This window comes from Phyllopteryx taeniolatus, chromosome 18 (genome assembly GCF_024500385.1).
Source record: "Phyllopteryx taeniolatus isolate TA_2022b chromosome 18, UOR_Ptae_1.2, whole genome shotgun sequence".
Lineage (NCBI taxonomy): Eukaryota > Metazoa > Chordata > Actinopteri > Syngnathiformes > Syngnathidae > Phyllopteryx > Phyllopteryx taeniolatus.
In genome coordinates, this window is record NC_084519.1 from 5,548,562 (window position 1) to 5,567,733 (window position 19,172).

The window sequence follows — 19,172 nt, forward strand, 5'->3', positions numbered from 1 at the left end:
TTTTGCTACCCGCTGCCCCAATGCACAGCGCTCCTCGGCATACCTGTTACTTTCTAGTCAGACTGTCTTCTCAGCCACTGTTATTTGCAAAAAGTTCTCTTGCCTTTTTTAACTGGGAGTTGCAATTAAAAAGCCTGAAGCAAGCACACAGAGCCCCTTTTTTGAGGAACGGTTTCTCTCACAAACTCCCCACGGAACATTCAGGGCTGGTATAATAGACATAAGAGGCCTACATTTATTCCCTGCACTCATTTTGCTCGCACCCAAGGTTAGACAAAAGAAAATGGGCAAAAATACCTGCATGTGTGTGTTTGTGGGGCAGGGGGTACTTCCACTTTTTGTTGTGAAATTTGCTGCCCCCCAACAAGTGGTGGAATGCCTGAAGCTCACTCGTATGTCAAGTCTATGCTCGCAAAACAAAACAATCTAGCGAGCGATGTCTCCTAACTCTGAATAGTTTGTAAATTGGGGCCCTCGCAAGGCATTGTACCACTGTATAATAATACAAATGTATTGTGACAATGGAGTTGTGGCTTCAATTCAAAGTAGTATGCGTGGTGGTCATATGAACATGAAGATGAGAAATCAATTTGTAACTTTAAGATTTGTGATGACTAACTACTGCATTAGGTTATTTGTTGTTTGACCCCATTATGAATCATTTTAACCTTCGTGTCTGATTTTATGATAACTATGTTTTGAGATGGCTTATGTGGCTTCAAATAAGCCACTAGCGAACACTTCATGCATAGCGATGCGACGATGCGAGTGTTGCATGCTGGGATCTACACGCGCAAGGTATTTCCGATGCTAACGAGACACTCGTAAGTTGATATTTTAAGGAAGAAATACTGCTTTGTTTTTATGATTATGAGTCTGTACATGTCTGAAGTTGTTGCAAGAGATTTCCAGAGCACTGCGACCGGAGGATTTGTTTTGTGTTGTTTCATATGATTGAGGGCTTGTCAGTCTACTCCTTAGCATGCTACGTTGTTAGCAGATGTGTCATGGACATTTTGCGTTCAGTACGGCTGTGTTTACACAATATAAAACCTTTTTCCTTTTTTTTTTTCATCCAAAAGAAAACATCGCGTAAACTGTAAATGTACGGTGATACTGTAATTGTAGAATTTACTCAGTTTTGCAGTTTATAAATGCATTTATTTCCATATGATAAATGGTAAGTTAAAAATGTTGTATGTGGGCTGATTCTCACGATTTGTACAAATATGTATTTTTCCTGAATTTCACTGTGTAATGTGTTGAAGTTCATGTCGCGATGGATATAAATGAATGTCATCTGAACGAGAAACTTTGGAAGATTGGATACATATGAGATAACTTTTATAATACTATGAAAATATAAGAATATGATTGGTGTTTGGATATTGTTTTTTCCTTTTTTTCTATCGCTGAATTTGCATTCTGGAAACAGTGTCGATCCCGACCAGGGTCTTGATGCAAGGCAGGGTCAGAAAGCATCCAAATTCTCCAACTTCCCGAGGTCAGAAAGCATCCAAATTCTCCAACTTCCCGATTAATACCCGGAGCAGACATTCTACATCGGTAGCACACACATATACACTGATCAAACGGTCCAACATTGATATTGGAGCGGGACAAATTTGTATTTAATTTTTTATTTTTTTTTGTATTGGGGAGTTGCATCTGAATTGTGATTTTGCTTTTTGTTAATTTTGAAAATAAATATTTTTTTACCCTTTTCATCTTTTTTTTTTTACCCATTCCTTGCTCCTTGAATAGAAGCCTAAGTACAGCAGTCACGAGTTGTTCTTTATACCAAGTTACAAATTCTTATCCTTAAAATTCGAAACAATTCATCCTTCATAAAATAAAAAAAAATAAAAAGTACTGTACAGCCTTTCGATTTTCTCTGCTTTATTTAAAGATATACAAGTGCATAAAGGAAAAAAAAGTACAAAATTCAACTGACATTATACATTATACATGGAAACAACATTTAAGAGAAGTTCTTATAAAGTTCTGAACAATGCATCTTTCATAAAACAAGAACTACACAGCCTTTCAATTTTCTAGCCTTTATTAAAACATTTACAATAAAGACTATCCATCTCATCCACTTTCTGAGCCGCTTCTCCTCACTAGGGTCGCGGGCGTGCTGGAGCCTATCCCAGCTGTCATCGGGCAGGAGGCAGGGTACACCCTGAACTGGTTGCCAGCCAATCGCAGGGCACATACAAACAATCATTCGCACTCACAGTCACAACTACGGGCAATATAGTCTCTCCAATTAATGCATGTTTTTGGGATGTGGGAGGAAACCGGAGTGCCCGGAGAAAACCCACGCAGGCACGGGGAGAACATGCAAACACCACACAGGCGGGGCCGGGGATTGAACCCCGGTCCTCAGCACTGTGAGGCTGACGCTCTAACTAGCCGGCGCCCGTCACGCCGTCGCCTCCCGCAAATTCCCCGTCCACACTGCACTGAGGCTGACCGAGCGCCTCCATGACCGTCAGCTCCACGCTCTTAAGGTCCAGTTCCGGTAACTTCTTCACGAAGCACCGGTACTTCCCGGAGTCTGAGAGACGAAGGTCTCTGATGATGATGGAAGCGTCTCCGTTGTGGGGCTCAAACGATGTGAAGTGGACCCTGCCCTCCAGTGCTTTGTCCAGATCAGGATACAAGTGGCCGTCGGTGAACCAAATGACGTGCCTCTCTTCTGGTCCGGACACAATACTCCACATGATCTCTGTGTACTGCGTGGTGGTCACGGTGTGAGTGTACGGGCAGGCCAGCTTGACATCTGACCCCCTGGCGGCGTGGTAGTGGTTGGACTTCATGCTGATCTCTAGACCACTGCTGCAAAGCACTCCCAGGAGGGCAAACGGCCAAAGGAGGCACCGCATTGTCACCTTGTGTACACTGGAAAATACAAACACAAACACTGACATTCATAACTTGTTTTGGCATTGTTACAAGTTTAAAAGTTAACAATCACCAATGTTTCCACGGCAAATACTAACACAAACACACTAACATCAATTTCTAATAAAAGTTAACAATCAGCAACGTTTACACTGTCAAATAAAAACATACACTTGACATTTTTTCCCCCCATTACACGTGTACACATCTCGTGTGGAAACATGATACACATACATAAACACAGCACAATCAAATCTAGTTGAATAAATAAAGTCAGGATTACCTGCTCAGGTTTCCGCTCAGAAGGGTGGAAGTCGCACTGCAACGAAGGCAACACGCTCAAAGTCTTTCTTGGTCTTGGTATGAATTCACAGTGAAGCGCAGAACTTTTATAGCAGCGATGAGATAAAGTCATCAAAGAGTTTAAAGATGATGACGTATATATTCTATTTGACGTAACGTCAAGGCTTCGCATCACAAAGGAGAGTGCCACGTTGATCTTATTATTTGTGTCATTCGTATTTACTGTTGACAATTGACAAAATGAAGCGACAGAAAATAAAAACTAAAAAACAGCCAGTCCAGAGGTAGAGTTGTATGGGTGTTGGTTTCACAGACGCAAACTTAACGATAGACTGTCGACACAACTAGTTGTGAGGACTGAGTCGAGAAAGTGATAAATAACGAGCCTAAAACAACCGTCTAACTCAAATAAGCAGTGCTTTTCCACGAACGAAATTAAATGAAAGAATATGTCCAATGTACATCGTGCCTCGGGCCGGTAAAGTGATAGTGGACACGCAGCAACAACTACAGACTAAAAAGTGTGCATTCTGGGTATGTGTGAGAATAAAGCTGTGTGCAATACACTGTCAACTACACGCAATACCACTTTGTTGGGGTTTTTTTTGTAACAAATGGGCAAACTAAAAATTCCTATTGTATATTTGCTTACTTTCTGGTCAGACTGTCTTCTCAGCCACTGTTATTTGCAAAATGTCCTCTTGCCTTTTTTAACTGGGAGTTGCAATAAAAAGCTCAAAGCAAGCACACGGAGCCCCTTTCTTGAAGAACGGTTTCTCTCACAAACTCCCCACGGAACATTCAGGGCTGGTATAATAGACATAAGAGGCCTACATTTATTCCCTGCACTCATTTTGCTCGCACCCAAGGTTAGACAAAAGAAAATGGGCAAAAATACCTGCATGTGTGTGTTTGTGGGGCGGGGGGTACTTCCACTTTTTGTTGTGAAATTTGCTGCCCCCCATCAAGTGGTGGAATGCCTGAAGCTCACTCGTATGTCAAGTTTATGCTCGCAAAACAAAACAATCTAGCGAGCGATGTCTCCTAACTCTGAATAGTTTGTAAATTGGGGCCCTCGCAAGGCATTGTACCACTGTATAATAATACAAATGTATTGTGACAATGGAGTTGTGGCTTCAATTCAAAGTAATATGCGTGGTGGTCATATGAACATGAAGATGAGAAATCAATTTGTAACTTTAAGATTTGTGATGACTAACTACTGCATTAGGCTATTTGTTGTTTGACCCCATTATGAATCATTTTAGCCTTCGTGTCTGATTTTATGATAACTATGTTTTGAGATGGCTTATGTGGCTTCAAATAAGCCACCAGCGAACACTTCATGCATAGTGTTGCATGCTGGGATCGACACGCGCCAGGTATATCCGATGCTAACGAGACACTCGTAAGTTGATATTTTAAGGAAGAAATACTGCTTTGTTTTCATGATTATGAGTCTGTACATGTCTGAAGTTGTTGGAAGAAAGTTCCAGAGCACTGCGACCGGAGGATTTGCTTTGTGTTGTTTCATATGATTGACGGCTTGTCAGTCTACTCGTTAGCATGCTACGTTGTTAGCAGATGTGTCATGGACATTTTGTGTTCAATACGGCTGTGTTTACACAACATAAAACCTTTTTCCTTTTTTTTCATCCAAAAGAAAACATTCGCGTAAACTGTAAATGTACGGAGATACTGTAACCATAGAATTTACTGTTTTGCAATTTATAAATGCTATTTCCATATGATTAATTGTAAGTTAAAAATGTTGTATGTGGGCTGATTCTCACGATTTGTACAAATATGTATTTTTCCTGAGTTTCACTGTGTAAGTAATGTGTTGAAGTTCATGTCGCGATGGATATAAATGAATGTCATCTGAATGAGAAACTTTGGTTGGAAGAAGATTGGATACATATGAGATAACTTGTATAATACTGTTAAAATATAAGAATATGATTGGCGTTTGGATATTGTTTTTTTGCTTTTTTTCTATCGCTGAATTTGCATTCTGGAAACTGTCGATCCCGACCGTGGTCTTGATGCAAGGCAGGGTCAGAAAGCATCCAAATTCTCCATCTTCCCGATTAATACCCGGAGCGGACTTTCTACATCGGTAGCACACACATATACACTGATCAAACGGTCCAACATTGATATTGGAGAGCGACAAATTTGTATTTATTTTTTTTTGTATTGGGGAGTTGCATCTAAATTGTGATTTTGCTTTTTGTTAATTTTGAAAATATATATTTGTTTACCCTTTTAATCTTTTTTTTTTTTTTTACAAATTCCTTGCTCCTTGAATAGAAGCCTAAGTACAGCAGTCACGTGTTGTTCTTATACCAAGTTACAAATTCTTATCCTTAAAATTCGAAACAATTCATCCTTCATAAAATTTTTTTTTTAAAAAGTACTGTACAGCCTTTCGATTTTCTCTGCTTTATTTAAAGATATACAAGTGCATAAAGACAAAAAAAGTAAAAAATTCAACTGACATTATACTTGGAAATAAAATAGAACATGTTTAAAAGATTCAGCACTTGTGAAAAGTAACATGCAGTTCTTATAAAGTTCTGAACAATGCATCTTTCATAAAACAAGAACTACACAGCCTTTCAATTTTCTAGCCTTTATTAAAACATTTACAATAAAGACTATCCATCCCATCCATTTTCTGAGCCGCTTCTCCTCACTAGGGTCGCTCGCGGGTGTGCTGGAGCCTATCCCAGCTGTCATCGGCAGGAGTCAGGGTCCACTCTGAACTGGTTGCCAGCCAATCGCAGCGCACATACAAACAAACAACCATTCGCACTCACAGTCACACCTACGGGCAATATAGTGTCTCCAATTCATGGATGTTTTTGGGATGTGGGAGGAAATCGGGGCGGCACGGTGGCCGACTGGTTAGAGCGTCAGCCTCACAGTTCTGAGGACCCGGGTTCAATCCCCGGCCCCGCCTGTGTGGAGTTTGCATGTTCTCCCCGTGCCTGCGTGGGTTTTCTCCGGGTACTCCGGTTTCCTCCCACATCCCAAAAACATGCATGAATTGGAGACTCTAAATTGCCCGTAGGCATGACTGTGAGTGCGAATGGTTGTTTGTTCCTATGTGCCCTGCGATTGGCTGGCAACCAGTTCAGGGTGTACCCCGCCTCCTGCCCGATGACAGCTGGGATAGGCTCCAGCACGCCCGCGACCCTAGTGAGGAGAAGCGGCTCAGAAAATGGATGGATGGATGGATGGGAGGAAATCGGAGTGCCCGGAGAAAACCCACGCAGGAACGGGGAGAACATGCAAATTCCACACGGGCGGGGCCGGGGATTGAACCCCGGTCCTCAGAACTGTGAGGCTGACGCTCTAACCAGTCGAGCACCGTGCCACCCAATAAAAGACTAAAAAGTCCAAAATACAACAGATATCTTTATGCTTGGAACGGGAAGCGCATCTATTATATAGCTATTGTGTTGCTGGGTTCCAATAATGTCTTCTTTTTTCGGTGCCAGTAGAAGGCAGCGGCGATGGCGATAAGGCCGACCACGCTGATGGTGACGACGATAGCAATGGAGGCGACTGCGGTGGTCGAAAGCAACTGCGGACTGTCGACGTCGGTGTGTGGTTGGGACAGCGGCGGACACTTGAGGACAAGCTCGCAGTGTTGGGTGTCCACCATGCTGTCCGCCGTGCAACGATAGTGCCCGCAGTCCCGCTCGCTGGTGTTGTCCACACGCAAGGTGCCTCCCACGGTGTCAACGACGGCATTAGCAGGCAAGACCTGGTTTCCGCTGGTCTTGGCCCAGGTGTACCTCAGAGGGTGGCTGCCGTGCGAGGATTTGCATTTCAGCGTCACGTCGTCGCCTCCCGCAAGTTCCCCGTCCACACTGCACTGAGGCCTACCGGGCGCCTCCATGACAGTCAGCTCCACGCTCTTAAGGTCCAGTTCCGGTAACTTCTTCACGAAGCACCGGTACGTCCCGGAGTCTGAGAGACGAAGGTCTCTGATGATGATGGAAGCGTCTCCGTTGTGGGGATCGAACGATGTGAAGTGGACCCTGCCCTCCAGTGCTTTGTCCAGATCAGGATACAAGTGGCCGTCGGTGAACCAAATGACGTGCCTCTCTTCTGGTCCGGACACAATACTCCACATGATCTCTGTGTACTGCGTGGTGGTCACGGTGTGAGTGTACGGGCAGGCCAGCTGGACATTTGACCCCCTGGCGGCGTGGTAGTGCTCGCCGTTCACGCCGATCTCCAGAGCGCTCGCCGGACCACTGCTGCAAAGCGCTCCCAGGAGGGCAAACGGCCAAAGGAGGCACCGCATTGTCACCTTGTACAAACACAAACACTGACATTCATAACTTGTTTTGGCATTGTTACAAGTTTAAAAGTTAACAATCACCAATGTTTCCACGGCAAATACTAACACAAACACACTAACATCAATATCTAATAAAAGTTAACAATCAGCAACGTTTACACTGTCAAATAAAAACATACACTTGACATTTTTTTTTCTCCGTTACACGTGTACACATCTCGTGTGGAAACATGATACACATACATAAACACAGAAGAATCAAATCTATTTGAATAAATAAGGTCAGGATTACCTGCTCAGGTTTCTGCTCAGAAGGAAGGAAGGAAGGAAGGAAGGAAGGAAGGAAGGAAGTCGCAATGCAACGAAGGCAACACACGCAAAGTCTTTCTTGGTCTTGGTATGAATTCACAGTGAAGCGCAGAACTTTTATAGCAGCGATGAGATAAAGTCATCAAAGAGTTTAAAGATGATGACGTATATATTCTATTTGACGTAACGTCACGGCTTCGCATCACAAAGGAGAGTGCCACGTTGCTCTTGTTATTTGTGTCATTCGTATTTACTGTTGACAATTGACAAAATGAAGCGACAGAAAATAATAACTAAAAAACAGCCAGTCCAGAGGTAGAGTTGTATGGGTGTTGGTTTCACGGACGTAAACTTAACGATAGACTGTCGACACAACTAGTTGTGAGGACTGAGTCGAGAAAGTGATAAATAACGAGCCTAAAACAACCAGCAGTGCTTTTCCACGAACGAAATTAAATGAAAGAATATGTCCAATGTACATCGTGCCTCGAGCCGGTAAAGTGATAGTGGACACGCAGCAACAACTACAGACTAAAAAGTGTGCATTCTGGGTATGTGTGAGAATAAAGCTGTGTGCAATACACTGTCAACTACACGCAATACCACTTTGTTGGGTTTTTTTTTTGTAACAAATGGGCAACTAAATTCCTATTGTATATTTGCATGTGCACTAATCAACAGTGCAGTTTATTTGCAAGGGATTGAGTGCACTCACCAGACAACATGAGATACACTTGCACACTTGCCTGATATCCAAAACAAACAAACGAAGAAAGATCTGCCTTTTACAAAGTATATGTATTGCTTTTTCTTTGAAATGGAAAACGATATACCGTATAATTTAATAGCAATATTACAGCTCTTGTATGGGATCTCATCTCGGGCCAGTGAGTAAAATTATTTTAAATTGCCCTCAAAACTAATAAGCGGAGCACAATCTGCATACATCATGGGTGAAAAATAATGCGGATGTGACATGTCAAATGATTCCAACACCACAGTCAGCCTTGTCTTCTTATTTACAACCCCATTCTGTGTTTTAATACTGAAAAACAAGGCGCTGTGGTAGAATCCAACTGTTTCCTGGAGTTGTCAGGGCAGCTGCTTCATTAGAGCACACGTCCATCTGAACTGTGTTCAATGGGTTCTTTTCCTCTTCCATTTGCTAAATGTGCTGCGACGTGTGAGGGTGCAGTTGAAACGCCGGATTTAATACGGAAAGTGTTTTGCAAGTGCTTCTCGGATGCTTGCTGCATGGGACCCAGCAGCTCTTTCTGCTGAGTACAGTGATGCGTGTGGCTACACATCAAGAGGAATTAAATCAGTTGCTGCTGTTATGCTGTGTGACAGATGTCAGCTTAGCTGGATTTACTTATCCACCCTGTAATCATTTAACTGCTGATTAAAATACAACAGCAGATTTAAATGAGACTTGCACTTGTTTTATTGGATATTTGCTTTAAAAAAAAAAAATAAATCTCTTTTTTTACAGAGCTCTCTGTCAGGACAGGACTTAGTTCTTTGACTCTGGTGAAGTGTAGAACATTGCTATTTATTCTCTTGAGAAATCCTCTGCAGATTGTCTTGCACAGCAATCTAACGCATAAGGCAAAAGAGGTTTTAAATAGGAGATATAATAAAGCCACATGGTTTAAAGATATTCCGTTTATTTTTTTAGTAATATCTTAATCATGTAACCTAAAAAGAGCAGAGATAAGCAAGACATGACATGCACAAAATATAACAAAATTCTCTCTGGGGAGATGAACAACTCAGTTGATGCCCCCTCTGTTTCACACGGTGACGATGTATAAAGGCGGGGTGGGAAGAAACGGAAAGGTTTGGAGGTTAGAGGTAAAGCCCCTCCGGTGTGCCTTCCTGCTTCTTGTACAAGACGTTTTCCTTGGACTTCTTGAAGTCCTCATTGGTGACCTTCATGCGGCGTTCCCGCAGCGCCATAAGGCCTGCCTCTGTGCAGATGGCCTGCAACACACAAGGAGAGTAGATGAAGACAAAAGCATAGAAAAACAAACCGTAGCAAAGATCACAGCAGTTATTAATACACAGCAGGCAAGTACATCGAGTATATTATTCAGTTGTATCAGGGGAGCCTCAAATTCTGTCTTAAAAAAGATTATAATGCTTAGTTTTAATTGACAATGCGATAGGTACTCATTTACCAAAGTTTGAAATTGTGCTTTGCAGAAGAGCATCGCATCACACTAAGATCTGTTACAAACTAGAAGCACAATAAACATACTGGTAAAATAAATTCCTCTAAAATTGTCAATCATAACTGAAAATTGTTCTCTGACTGCTGTCTTCATTTATCCTACCTTAATGTCTGCCCCCGATAGATCGTCTTTCGCCAGAATGAGGTCGTCGAGGGTGACATCGTCAGCTACTGTCATGCGGCTCGTATGAATCTGGAAGATTCTTCTTTTGGTCTTCTCGTCTGGCAGAGGAAACTCAATTTTTCGGTCGATTCTCCCTGAGGAAGACATAAAAATAAGACAAGAAGCGCTGATAAACATTTTCTTTATTGAATAAACCAGTGGGAATAGCGCTCACTTAAAGGGGACACATTATGAGAAATGTCACAGATTTAAATTGTGAAACATGCACATTATGTCTCTTCTCAAGTGCCCTTTATTTACATCAGTCATACTGACCAGGTCTGATGAGGGCTGGATCCAGAGTTTCTATCCGATTGGTGGCCATGATAACTTTGACGTCACCCCTCGAGTCGAAGCCGTCCAGCTGGTTGAGTAGCTCCAGCATGGTCCTCTGGATCTCCCTCTCACCACCAGAATTAGAGTCATACCTGTGTGAGACACACACACATCATATCACCGCCATTGTGTCCTGAGTGGTGGTTGCAAAAGGAACATCTTTGCACCTCTTGGTCCCGATGGCGTCAATCTCATCGATGAAGACGATGGAAGGCGCGTGTTCTTCCGCCACCCTGAAGAGCTCTCGTACCAGCTTAGGCCCGTCTCCCAAGTACTTCTGGATGAGCTCGGAGCCCACCACACGCAGGAAGGTGGCAGATGTCTGATTGGCTACAGCCTTGGCCAGCAGTGTCTTACCTGGTGAGCAAAGATTAGAGATTAGAAATATTTTTTAAACTAGCTATAAATGGTCATGGATGACCAGAATACATCACACCAGACATCCACACTTTAACAAGAAAAAAAAAGTGCTTTAGGAGAATAGTTTGTGGTATATTTGGGGTTTAAGCTTTTCAAAAAGGCAATTATAATAATTTTTAGTGGGCCTGTCAATTGTTCAATTTTTGTTGCTATTAGCAGTGGGTCTTGGTCCCTAACCTTCGCTAATAGTAAGGGCTCACTGCACAGTACTGTTCAAATGAAAGATGGTCCCCTCCTCACTAAATTCAGCAGATCGCTTCAGTTTTAACTTATTCACTGCCAGTCCTCAATGTTAACATGAATATTTGAATTCAACAGCCGTCAATGGCAGTGCATGAAAAGTGTAACGTGCATTTGTGAGATTGTGTTAAAATTAAGTTTCAGCAAAGCCTTTTGGGATTGATTATGGTGTATTTATAGTGTAACCTGTTAAGGGACTAAAGACTAAAAATGCCATTATACCAAATAGACCAATTATCAGCCACCCCCCCAAAAGATCGAATACTGTCTACATAAATAGTTTAAACCATAAAAAGAACACACCATGATTTGAGATGGCTTGCAGATTATTTGATTTTTGACATGCAACTCTTCGCATGTACACACTGTGAAAACTCTCGTAACTGCTAATGATAACATTAAGCTTAACTTAGCCCTTCCCTGACATACAAACCTTGTCTCGGTCAAAATGTGCCACTTCACCATAGTGCCTTGGCAGCAAGATGCCACAAGAAGGCGCCAAAGCCATGTCTAATAGAACAACTTATCTTTGGATCATTTCCTGAGACACCCTGGTTGTGAAGAATCGCTGGTGTATACTACATTATCCTCACCCGTGCCAGGTGGTCCATAGAGGATGACACCTTTGGGGGGCTTGATGCCCATTTCTTCATAATACTCTGGATGTGTGAGCGGCAGCTCCACTGACTCCTGAAAGATCACAACACAACCAACCACACATTCAGCCTCCATAAAACTAAACAAAACAAAAAAAAACATCAGCCATGGAGTAAATGTAACCATCATATCCGTACACATTCAAACACGTAGCTATCAGCATTTCATTTCAGAAGCCATCGTAATATATATATGTATACTGATTTAACACTATTCATTATTGTGGTTGTTTAATGCAGTGGTGCAAAACACACTGCAATCGTACTGAGATCTGTTTGCGAACCAAATTAAATTTTTCCATTAAAATGAATGGAAATAGACTTAAGCCGGTCCATTATGTTTAGCTTGTTTGTATGAGTTCAGTTTAAAAGAACTATAGAAATAAATTTATCTTTTATTGGCTCTTGGTTCTTAATAGCACAGAGCTGCCCAGGAGTCGAGCGGGAACTTCCCACCGAGGCACCCAACCCCAAAAGATGGTAGATTTCGCCAAATCAAACTGCATAGCGAAATAAGAAACATGACCACCATTCTCATCTTTAGCTATTATCCCCCCCCACACAAAAATAGCATTTGGGTTCCTATTAGCACTCTAATTTTTACTTATTTGGGGAGTAACACCGACAGCCTAATTTAGAACAACAGCAAAAAAGATAAACTACCTCTATGTGAAATACGTGTCGCAAGGCGCGAACAACTTGCTTTACACTGTTTGAGAGAAAGCATAGGTGAGTGTCCTACGCGGATGCTGTGACTTTGTGAACTGGGGCAGTTTTTGAACAGACATATCTGCTCAAAACTGATTTGTTTGCGAATATATATATATATTTTTTACATATAACCTCCGCCCTCTCTGACAGACATTTATACCTTGATCTCCTGGATCTGATTGTCCAGTCCCCCGATGTCAGCATAGGTCTCTTGGGGGGCTTTCTCCACTTTCATCACAGTCACCAAAGGATCAGTGTCATCCATCAGCACCCCAATCACTGCATGAACCTGAAGGATCAACAACGAGATGAATACCAATCTTTTTTTAAATGTATGACGATAATGAATGAGGACTGCGGGAGCATCACTGAACATTACCTTATGGTTGAGCAGGACTGAGCAGCCTGGCTCCAGCAAATCTTTATCTACGAAGGACAAGATGCTGACGTAATGCTCTGAGCCAACTGAGGTGGACACAATGGCATGGTTATCATCAATGATCTCTTCCAGAGTGCCCACAGACATGGGGGTCCCTCGCAGGTCATCCACCTTGGACCTCTCCTCCTATGACGCAAATACTATATTTTATATTAGAAGCGGAGCACAAGATACCCTCTCATATTAACTTCTGCTAAACAGCTTGTCAACCCATTCAAATTTTCATGTTTGAAAATTCAGGGAGAACTTGATGTTTTTGCCCCCCCTCCATTCTGGGGTTTGTTGGTGAAATGACAAACAATACCATGTGATACCTGTATGCATATTTTGTACAGCAATCGTTGTTCAAACATGATTTTTCTCATTAGGGTCGCAGCTTGGGAGTCTATCAGGGATGACTGGCGAGAGGCAGCATACAGCCTGGACTGGCCGGCAGTTCATTACAGGGCAAATACAGGGTGGGCCAAAAGTAAGCTTAATTTTGCCCCACCCTGTATAGACTAAAAACCATTCACACCAATGGACAATTTGGAGTCTTCACTTAACGTAACATGCATGTCTTTGGAATGTTGAAAGAACCCTGAGTATCCAGAGAAAACCCATGCAAGCACAGGGAGAACATGCAAATACCATGCAGGACGAAGCCTGGAGCCAAGACTCAAACCCCGAACCTTAGAACTGTGAGGACGTGCCAAGCTTTAGGCCACCACACTGCACATAAAATAGAATACCTATACATTTAATTTAGTCATTAAGACTGACCTCCTGTTTTTCTTCCAGTGGTTTCATCTGTTCCTGGTTTCTAATGAACTCCTCCTCCATTAGGAGGTAGTCCTTAATCCGCTCCTGCTTCAGCAGCTTCAGGCGGCACTGAGTATGAGGGGTGACTGAAAACATCAATTAACATCAATTTCATAAAAACACTATATTTTTTTCCCATGGACATAAAAGTCTAGTAATCCTAAACTTACCCCCCCCCCCCCCCCCCAAAAAAAAACAAAAAAAAACTCAACCACAGGTCTAATACCATCATCGTCATTTAAAAAAACAAAACAAAAAAAAAAAGTAAAAAAAAAAACACTTGTGTTAACCAATTCTCAGGGCATTGAATCGACTGCAACTGGACAATTCAATGCCCTGAGAAAGAATGACCTGGATAAATAAGAATATTTTACAGGCTTGAGATTCACAAATTCTTAATTGTGTGCTTTTTAAAATGTACTTACCCAACGGTAGTTTACTGGCAGCATCTGGTCCTTTTGTCTTCTTCTTTTTCTTCCCAACTCTGGTGGGAATTGGGGGCTCATACTTCTTTTTCTTATCCTGAAAAAAAGTGGAACATTCTTACCAATTGTTACTGAGCATCTCAACCAAGGCTTTTACAGTTAACGTTAAAACACTTATCAAGTTGAATGGGAACAAATAAATTGTGCTATCGCAATTAAATAGCACAGCAGTATAAAAATACATTGTTATACGGCACAAGAAGACAAATTAAAATTTGTATGAACTCTCTTGTAAACCAAGGACCAACGGTATGTAACATGGGAAAAAATAAACCGGAATTAATATTCTAAATCAACCTAACTGGTAGCTACAATGTGAGAAGAAATATAAAAACAAATAAGTTAACAACATGATATAAAATATGTCAGTAGATCAAGCATTGTTGAGTTAAAAAACAAACAAAACAAAAAAACGAACATAACAAAACAGGTTAGCAATAGCTTAAACTTGCTATGCCAATCTTACCTTGTCATCCTTCTTGCCTCCCCCTGGACCGTGGCCGCCGCTCTGGCTTTGACCCTTGAATAGTCGCACGTTGTTTAGCACAAGTGTCAAGACAGTCATGCATGTAAATAATGTACCGGTAATTACATCTTCCAAATGACAGCGCAAGCGCCCGGTACGTTTAGCTCGCCTGGCCCACATATCAGCTGTGTTAGTAAAACATAAAAACCACGGGTAATGCAGAAGAAAACACTCCTATAGGGAACTCCGCTCGCGTATATAATCAAATGTCTCGACTTTACGCGGTGTCTTTAAATAACATTTGAGAAGCGACATCAATGACAAGAAGATAACAGCAAAGGAAAAGCTAGCCATCGGCTAAAGAAAGGCTGAATGTGGTACTCGTTTTGGATATAACGAAACGAAGCCATTAAGTGAAAACAATACTTTAATACCTTAATGTATGAGGTGTGGTGGTTGTACGACGGAAAGTAATAAAATGTCCATGCATGGAAAAAATTCCGAGACAGAGAAAATTGCTTGCTCACTTACCATCGTTTCTCGTCGCTTTGGAGTGACGTCACGACGCTGGCTTCATCTCGTTGTTTTCAGTCGCCCGTCACATCACGCATCGGCGCTTTACCGCCACCCTGTGTTTGGGAAGTGGGTCACACTCCAGTATGTAGTTGCAAGCCTTCATTAAAAAAAAAAAAAGAAGACCGACAGATGTGCACTGGTTTGAATTGGATTCAAGTCTCTTCTTATTTATTGAACACAAAGCTGATATACTCAAAGGAGGCAATGACCTATTCTGCTGAATGAATGGCAGCAGGTGGATACATAGGTTTATTGTACCTTCTGCCAGGGAAGATAATTGAATTGTTCTGCCTGCCACTATACATCTCTGGTTTAGATAGCTGAACAAAGATAAATGTTTAATTATAAATCCATCCATTCTTGAACAGCCTATCCTCACTAGAGTTGCGGTTATGTTGTTGCCTTCTCCAAGGCGCCTTTGGTACGGGGAGAACATGCAAAATGCAACACAGGAAGGCCGGATTTGAACCCAGGACCTCAAGAACTGCGAGGTGGATTTGCTAACCAGTCACTCACATAGTTTGTAAATATTAATTTTCGGACAATTGAAATGTGAAAATGTTCAATTAAATTTGATCACGTGATTTGTATTTGGCCGCCATGTTGGAGGTCGAGATTGGGAGGATAAACTTGGTTTGAAACAAAAATAGTAGGAGACACAACTTGTGTTCATTTTCATTTGGTCGTTTTTTTTTCTGTACAACCATAGTATCGGCTATTTTATAAATTTCCTAATCTGTGCTAAAATGAGGGCTAAAAAGTTGACAGTATTATGAAACATTGGATGCAGTGGCAAAGACAACACAATGAAACAACTACCGCCCAATGGAAATAGCATAAATTAAACCGAGACAGTTGCACTTAATGACCCGCAGTAGCGTACAACTTGGCTTACTTTAGCTAAAACAGCAATCAATGACTTTGTCTAACATTAGCCTCAAGGCTAGCCAGGAGTTATGGAGAAAGTCAGCTGCCATTCCGGCCGATAGTCAAAGAAGCCTACATTTCCATCGTGTATTTACGTTGCATATAATACCACAGCGACAGTCAACCCATAGTCAACGTGAGACATATATGTTGTAAAACTGTGTTACTCAAGAGTGCTAAAACAAATATAAACATTAAAAAAGGATATCGTGATCGGTACAGAAAATGGAAGGATGTATATTGTATGTACAGCATGTAACGTGTTTTCTAACTTTTCTAAACGTGAAAGCTTACCTACAACAAACGTTACAGCTTACCTTCAATAGAGTGTTCAGCTCTGTTCATTCGTGAAAGCCACAGTCTGTCTTTTCCTTGACAAATGTTCAGTGTTTCAGAATCGGTGTATGTACACAGTGAAATGAGACTTTGTCAAAAAAAAAAAAAAAAAAAAGTAAATTGAGGAGACGCGGTACAGAAAATGGATGGATGGATGCATAGTTTTCTTGCTATTCTCCCACACGCTACCCACCCCCACAGGCTCTCTTTCATATCTTTCACACGGATGATAATTCAATAAGTATGTCCCCAGCACTAACAGTCCACTGCAGCCACCCTAATTATGTCATTACAGTTAATGAGCTAAATATACAGCGCTCCGACTGTTTATTCAGTCAATTACACGTCTGTGTAATTATAGAGCCAGTTATGCAAACTAATGCTACCAGTACCTACTGTCCAAAGTCAGGTATACAATTTTTCCACTCCTCAAACATGATATGTTTCAGATATATTCAATTGTCTTCTGTAGAAAGATCAACTGTGAAATGTGTAATGTAGCGTTCAATCAGGTTTCTTGAATTTGTCATCACCATCATGATGGCGTTTGGAAGTATATGTTGTACTATGTGGAATGAAAACAGTAGCATGTCCGAGTTTATTTAAACCGCTTTTCAATCAGAATCAAATCCAATTGTTTATTGAAGCAGATGAGCATCATTGAGATTAAAACCTCTTCTATTAGAGGGGTCCGGACAAGCAAGGCAGGAAAAACACGGAGTTACAACACTAATGAAATCATTCCAACAGACAAAAAAAAAACATAGACAAGAGGAACAAGATGTGCATGCCGCTGCCTGTCTAATCAGTCCTCTGATTATCCCTTAAACTAGAAGACAAACTATGGATTCATTTTCATCTGAATCATGTGAATAATGAGCCCTAAGTGTGGCAAAGAAGAACAAACTAATATATAGTAAATTGTTAACTCAGACTGTCTGGAAATATAGGGTGTTCGAAGGGTTGGCTCACGTTACTGTTCAGTGTTGTGTGTAGTGCCTGTACAACCATCAACAGTGCAACAACACTGCAACTGATTTCTGATAATTTGACTGTAATCTGAACCTGTTGTGAATGTTCTGAGAAATAGTTTCACTGATGTAAATTTAAAGACAGATGACACCGCTGAGTGTCCGGAAGAGTTGCTCACGAGGTCATCACAACGGGGAGGGACCACTGTTGTTCAGAGAAATGTCACAACATTCTATTGATAGCATGGATATAGTCCACACTGATGTTCATTTTGTTCATTTTGTTCAGTTTTGTTGTGTGCAGTGCTTGATTTTGCTGCACCCAAAATCATCAATCGATTAATGATCGAGGGCCGTGGTCGGCAGCAATTTTTTTTTCCTGACAATTCAATTGCGCGGAGGAATTGCATTTTCATCAGGCAAACCCTGATTTTCCTACAAAAAGATACATATATTTGACATCTTTGTAATCCAAATGTAGAGTTAATTTTTAGTTCCTCGCTCTCTGTCTTTAACGAATCTATTTCTCCTTTAAATGTAACGGTTTCATGCATTGCGATGTCCAGGAAATCAGGTTCTGGGACAGAGCAATATACAGTATTTACTGTACTTATGAGTGAGTTTAACATCGCTGGGAAATTCATGGTAACTTAAAACACATGATGATATAAACATTGGAACACAAAAATGTTCACGGTATTGTATGTGTTGCTTTGGGGGGAAAAAAAATGTGATCTTTTTTAAGACTCATACTTGCCTGTTTATTCCAGACTACATGGCTGTCATAGTGCGCAAAAGTGGAGAAGCGTGAAGCGTATTATCCGCAAAGGATACGATACGTTTTGTGCAAGAGCCCATTAAAGTAATGCAATCAGTTCTTGCCAGTTATTCATCACGGTCACCTTGAAAACAGTCGCGCTGTTCGAGAGATCTGCTTTCGTCGTCTTTTTAAATACAGTTGGTGCCTTGCGGTACGAGTGAGTAGACTTAAGAGTTTTTCGAGATACGAGCCGTCGTTTGGCTGATTTTTTGTTTAGACTCGCGAGCGTAAACTTGAGATACGAGCACTGTATAGTGGCAGCAAAATCACGGTATTTAAAACCACTAAACGACTTTTCCTTAGGAATTTACCTCGCTAGCGTAATGCTAACACATAATGGAAAATGCCATAGAGTGGCTTACGAATAGCATCACTAGTAGTGGTGTTATAATCCTTTCCACAATGGCTGTAGATCAGCACAATGAATTGAATTGAAGCATTAAATCATGTTTAATTCTTTACATTCTATGTAATTATTTAATTACTATGTTTCTGTAAAGTACAAAATTCTAGAGTGCTATTTTCCATTTTAAAAACACATTACAAACATTTTTGGGAGTTTTTAGGGGTTGCCGGAACGGATTAATGGCATTTCCATTCGTTTAAATGGGGGATTTGATACGAGTGTTTTGAGTTATGAAAGTGGTCACAGAACAAATGAAACTCGTATCTCAAGGCACCAGTGAGCTCAGGTGACTCCTAACTACAAGTGGAAAGCAGGACCTGCTTCTAAAACGGAAGCTTCAGTTTCA

The 19,172-nt window shown here is 41.3% G+C and overlaps 3 protein-coding genes across 3 annotated transcripts; all 3 read right to left on the reverse strand.

The window, feature by feature from the left end:
* Window positions 1-1,888: 1,888 nt before the first annotated feature.
* Window positions 1,889-3,340, reverse strand: LOC133468572 (coxsackievirus and adenovirus receptor homolog). The gene is made up of 2 exons (XM_061754642.1): window positions 3,194-3,340; window positions 1,889-2,907 (listed from the first exon to the last, which is right to left on the reverse strand). Exon 2 carries the CDS (start codon window positions 2,889-2,891, stop codon window positions 2,415-2,417), a length of 477 nt encoding a protein of 158 aa, XP_061610626.1. The 5' UTR covers window positions 2,892-2,907; window positions 3,194-3,340; the 3' UTR covers window positions 1,889-2,414.
* A 3,120-nt stretch (window positions 3,341-6,460) lies between these two features.
* On the reverse strand, window positions 6,461-8,017 carry LOC133468504 (coxsackievirus and adenovirus receptor homolog). Its single transcript, XM_061754498.1, has 2 exons — window positions 7,824-8,017; window positions 6,461-7,540 (listed from the first exon to the last, which is right to left on the reverse strand). Exon 2 carries the CDS (start codon window positions 7,532-7,534, stop codon window positions 6,665-6,667), a length of 870 nt encoding a protein of 289 aa, XP_061610482.1. The 5' UTR covers window positions 7,535-7,540; window positions 7,824-8,017; the 3' UTR covers window positions 6,461-6,664.
* Window positions 8,018-9,490: 1,473 nt separating this feature from the next.
* Window positions 9,491-15,422, reverse strand: psmc1b (proteasome 26S subunit, ATPase 1b). The gene is made up of 11 exons (XM_061754497.1): window positions 15,322-15,422; window positions 14,791-14,844; window positions 14,265-14,361; window positions 13,801-13,925; window positions 12,979-13,164; window positions 12,760-12,888; window positions 11,826-11,922; window positions 10,740-10,929; window positions 10,513-10,664; window positions 10,177-10,331; window positions 9,491-9,823 (listed from the first exon to the last, which is right to left on the reverse strand). Exons 1-11 carry the CDS (start codon window positions 15,322-15,324, stop codon window positions 9,689-9,691), a joined length of 1,323 nt encoding a protein of 440 aa, XP_061610481.1. The 5' UTR covers window positions 15,325-15,422; the 3' UTR covers window positions 9,491-9,688.
* Between the last annotated feature and the right edge of the window lie 3,750 nt (window positions 15,423-19,172).

Coding starts and splice junctions, on each gene's coding strand:
- LOC133468572 (XM_061754642.1), bottom strand. CDS start 2,891: ATGCGGTGCCTCCTTTGGCCGTTTGCCCTCCTGGGAGTGCTTTGCAGC.
- LOC133468504 (XM_061754498.1), bottom strand. CDS start 7,534: ATGCGGTGCCTCCTTTGGCCGTTTGCCCTCCTGGGAGCGCTTTGCAGC.
- psmc1b (XM_061754497.1), bottom strand. Junction 14,362..14,790: donor GAGGCAAGAAGGATGACAAG/GTAAGATTGGCA, acceptor ACTTTTTTTCAG/GATAAGAAAAAGAAGTATGA. Junction 10,930..11,825: donor CTATGGACCACCTGGCACGG/GTGAGGATAATG, acceptor TTTGCTCACCAG/GTAAGACACTGCTGGCCAAG.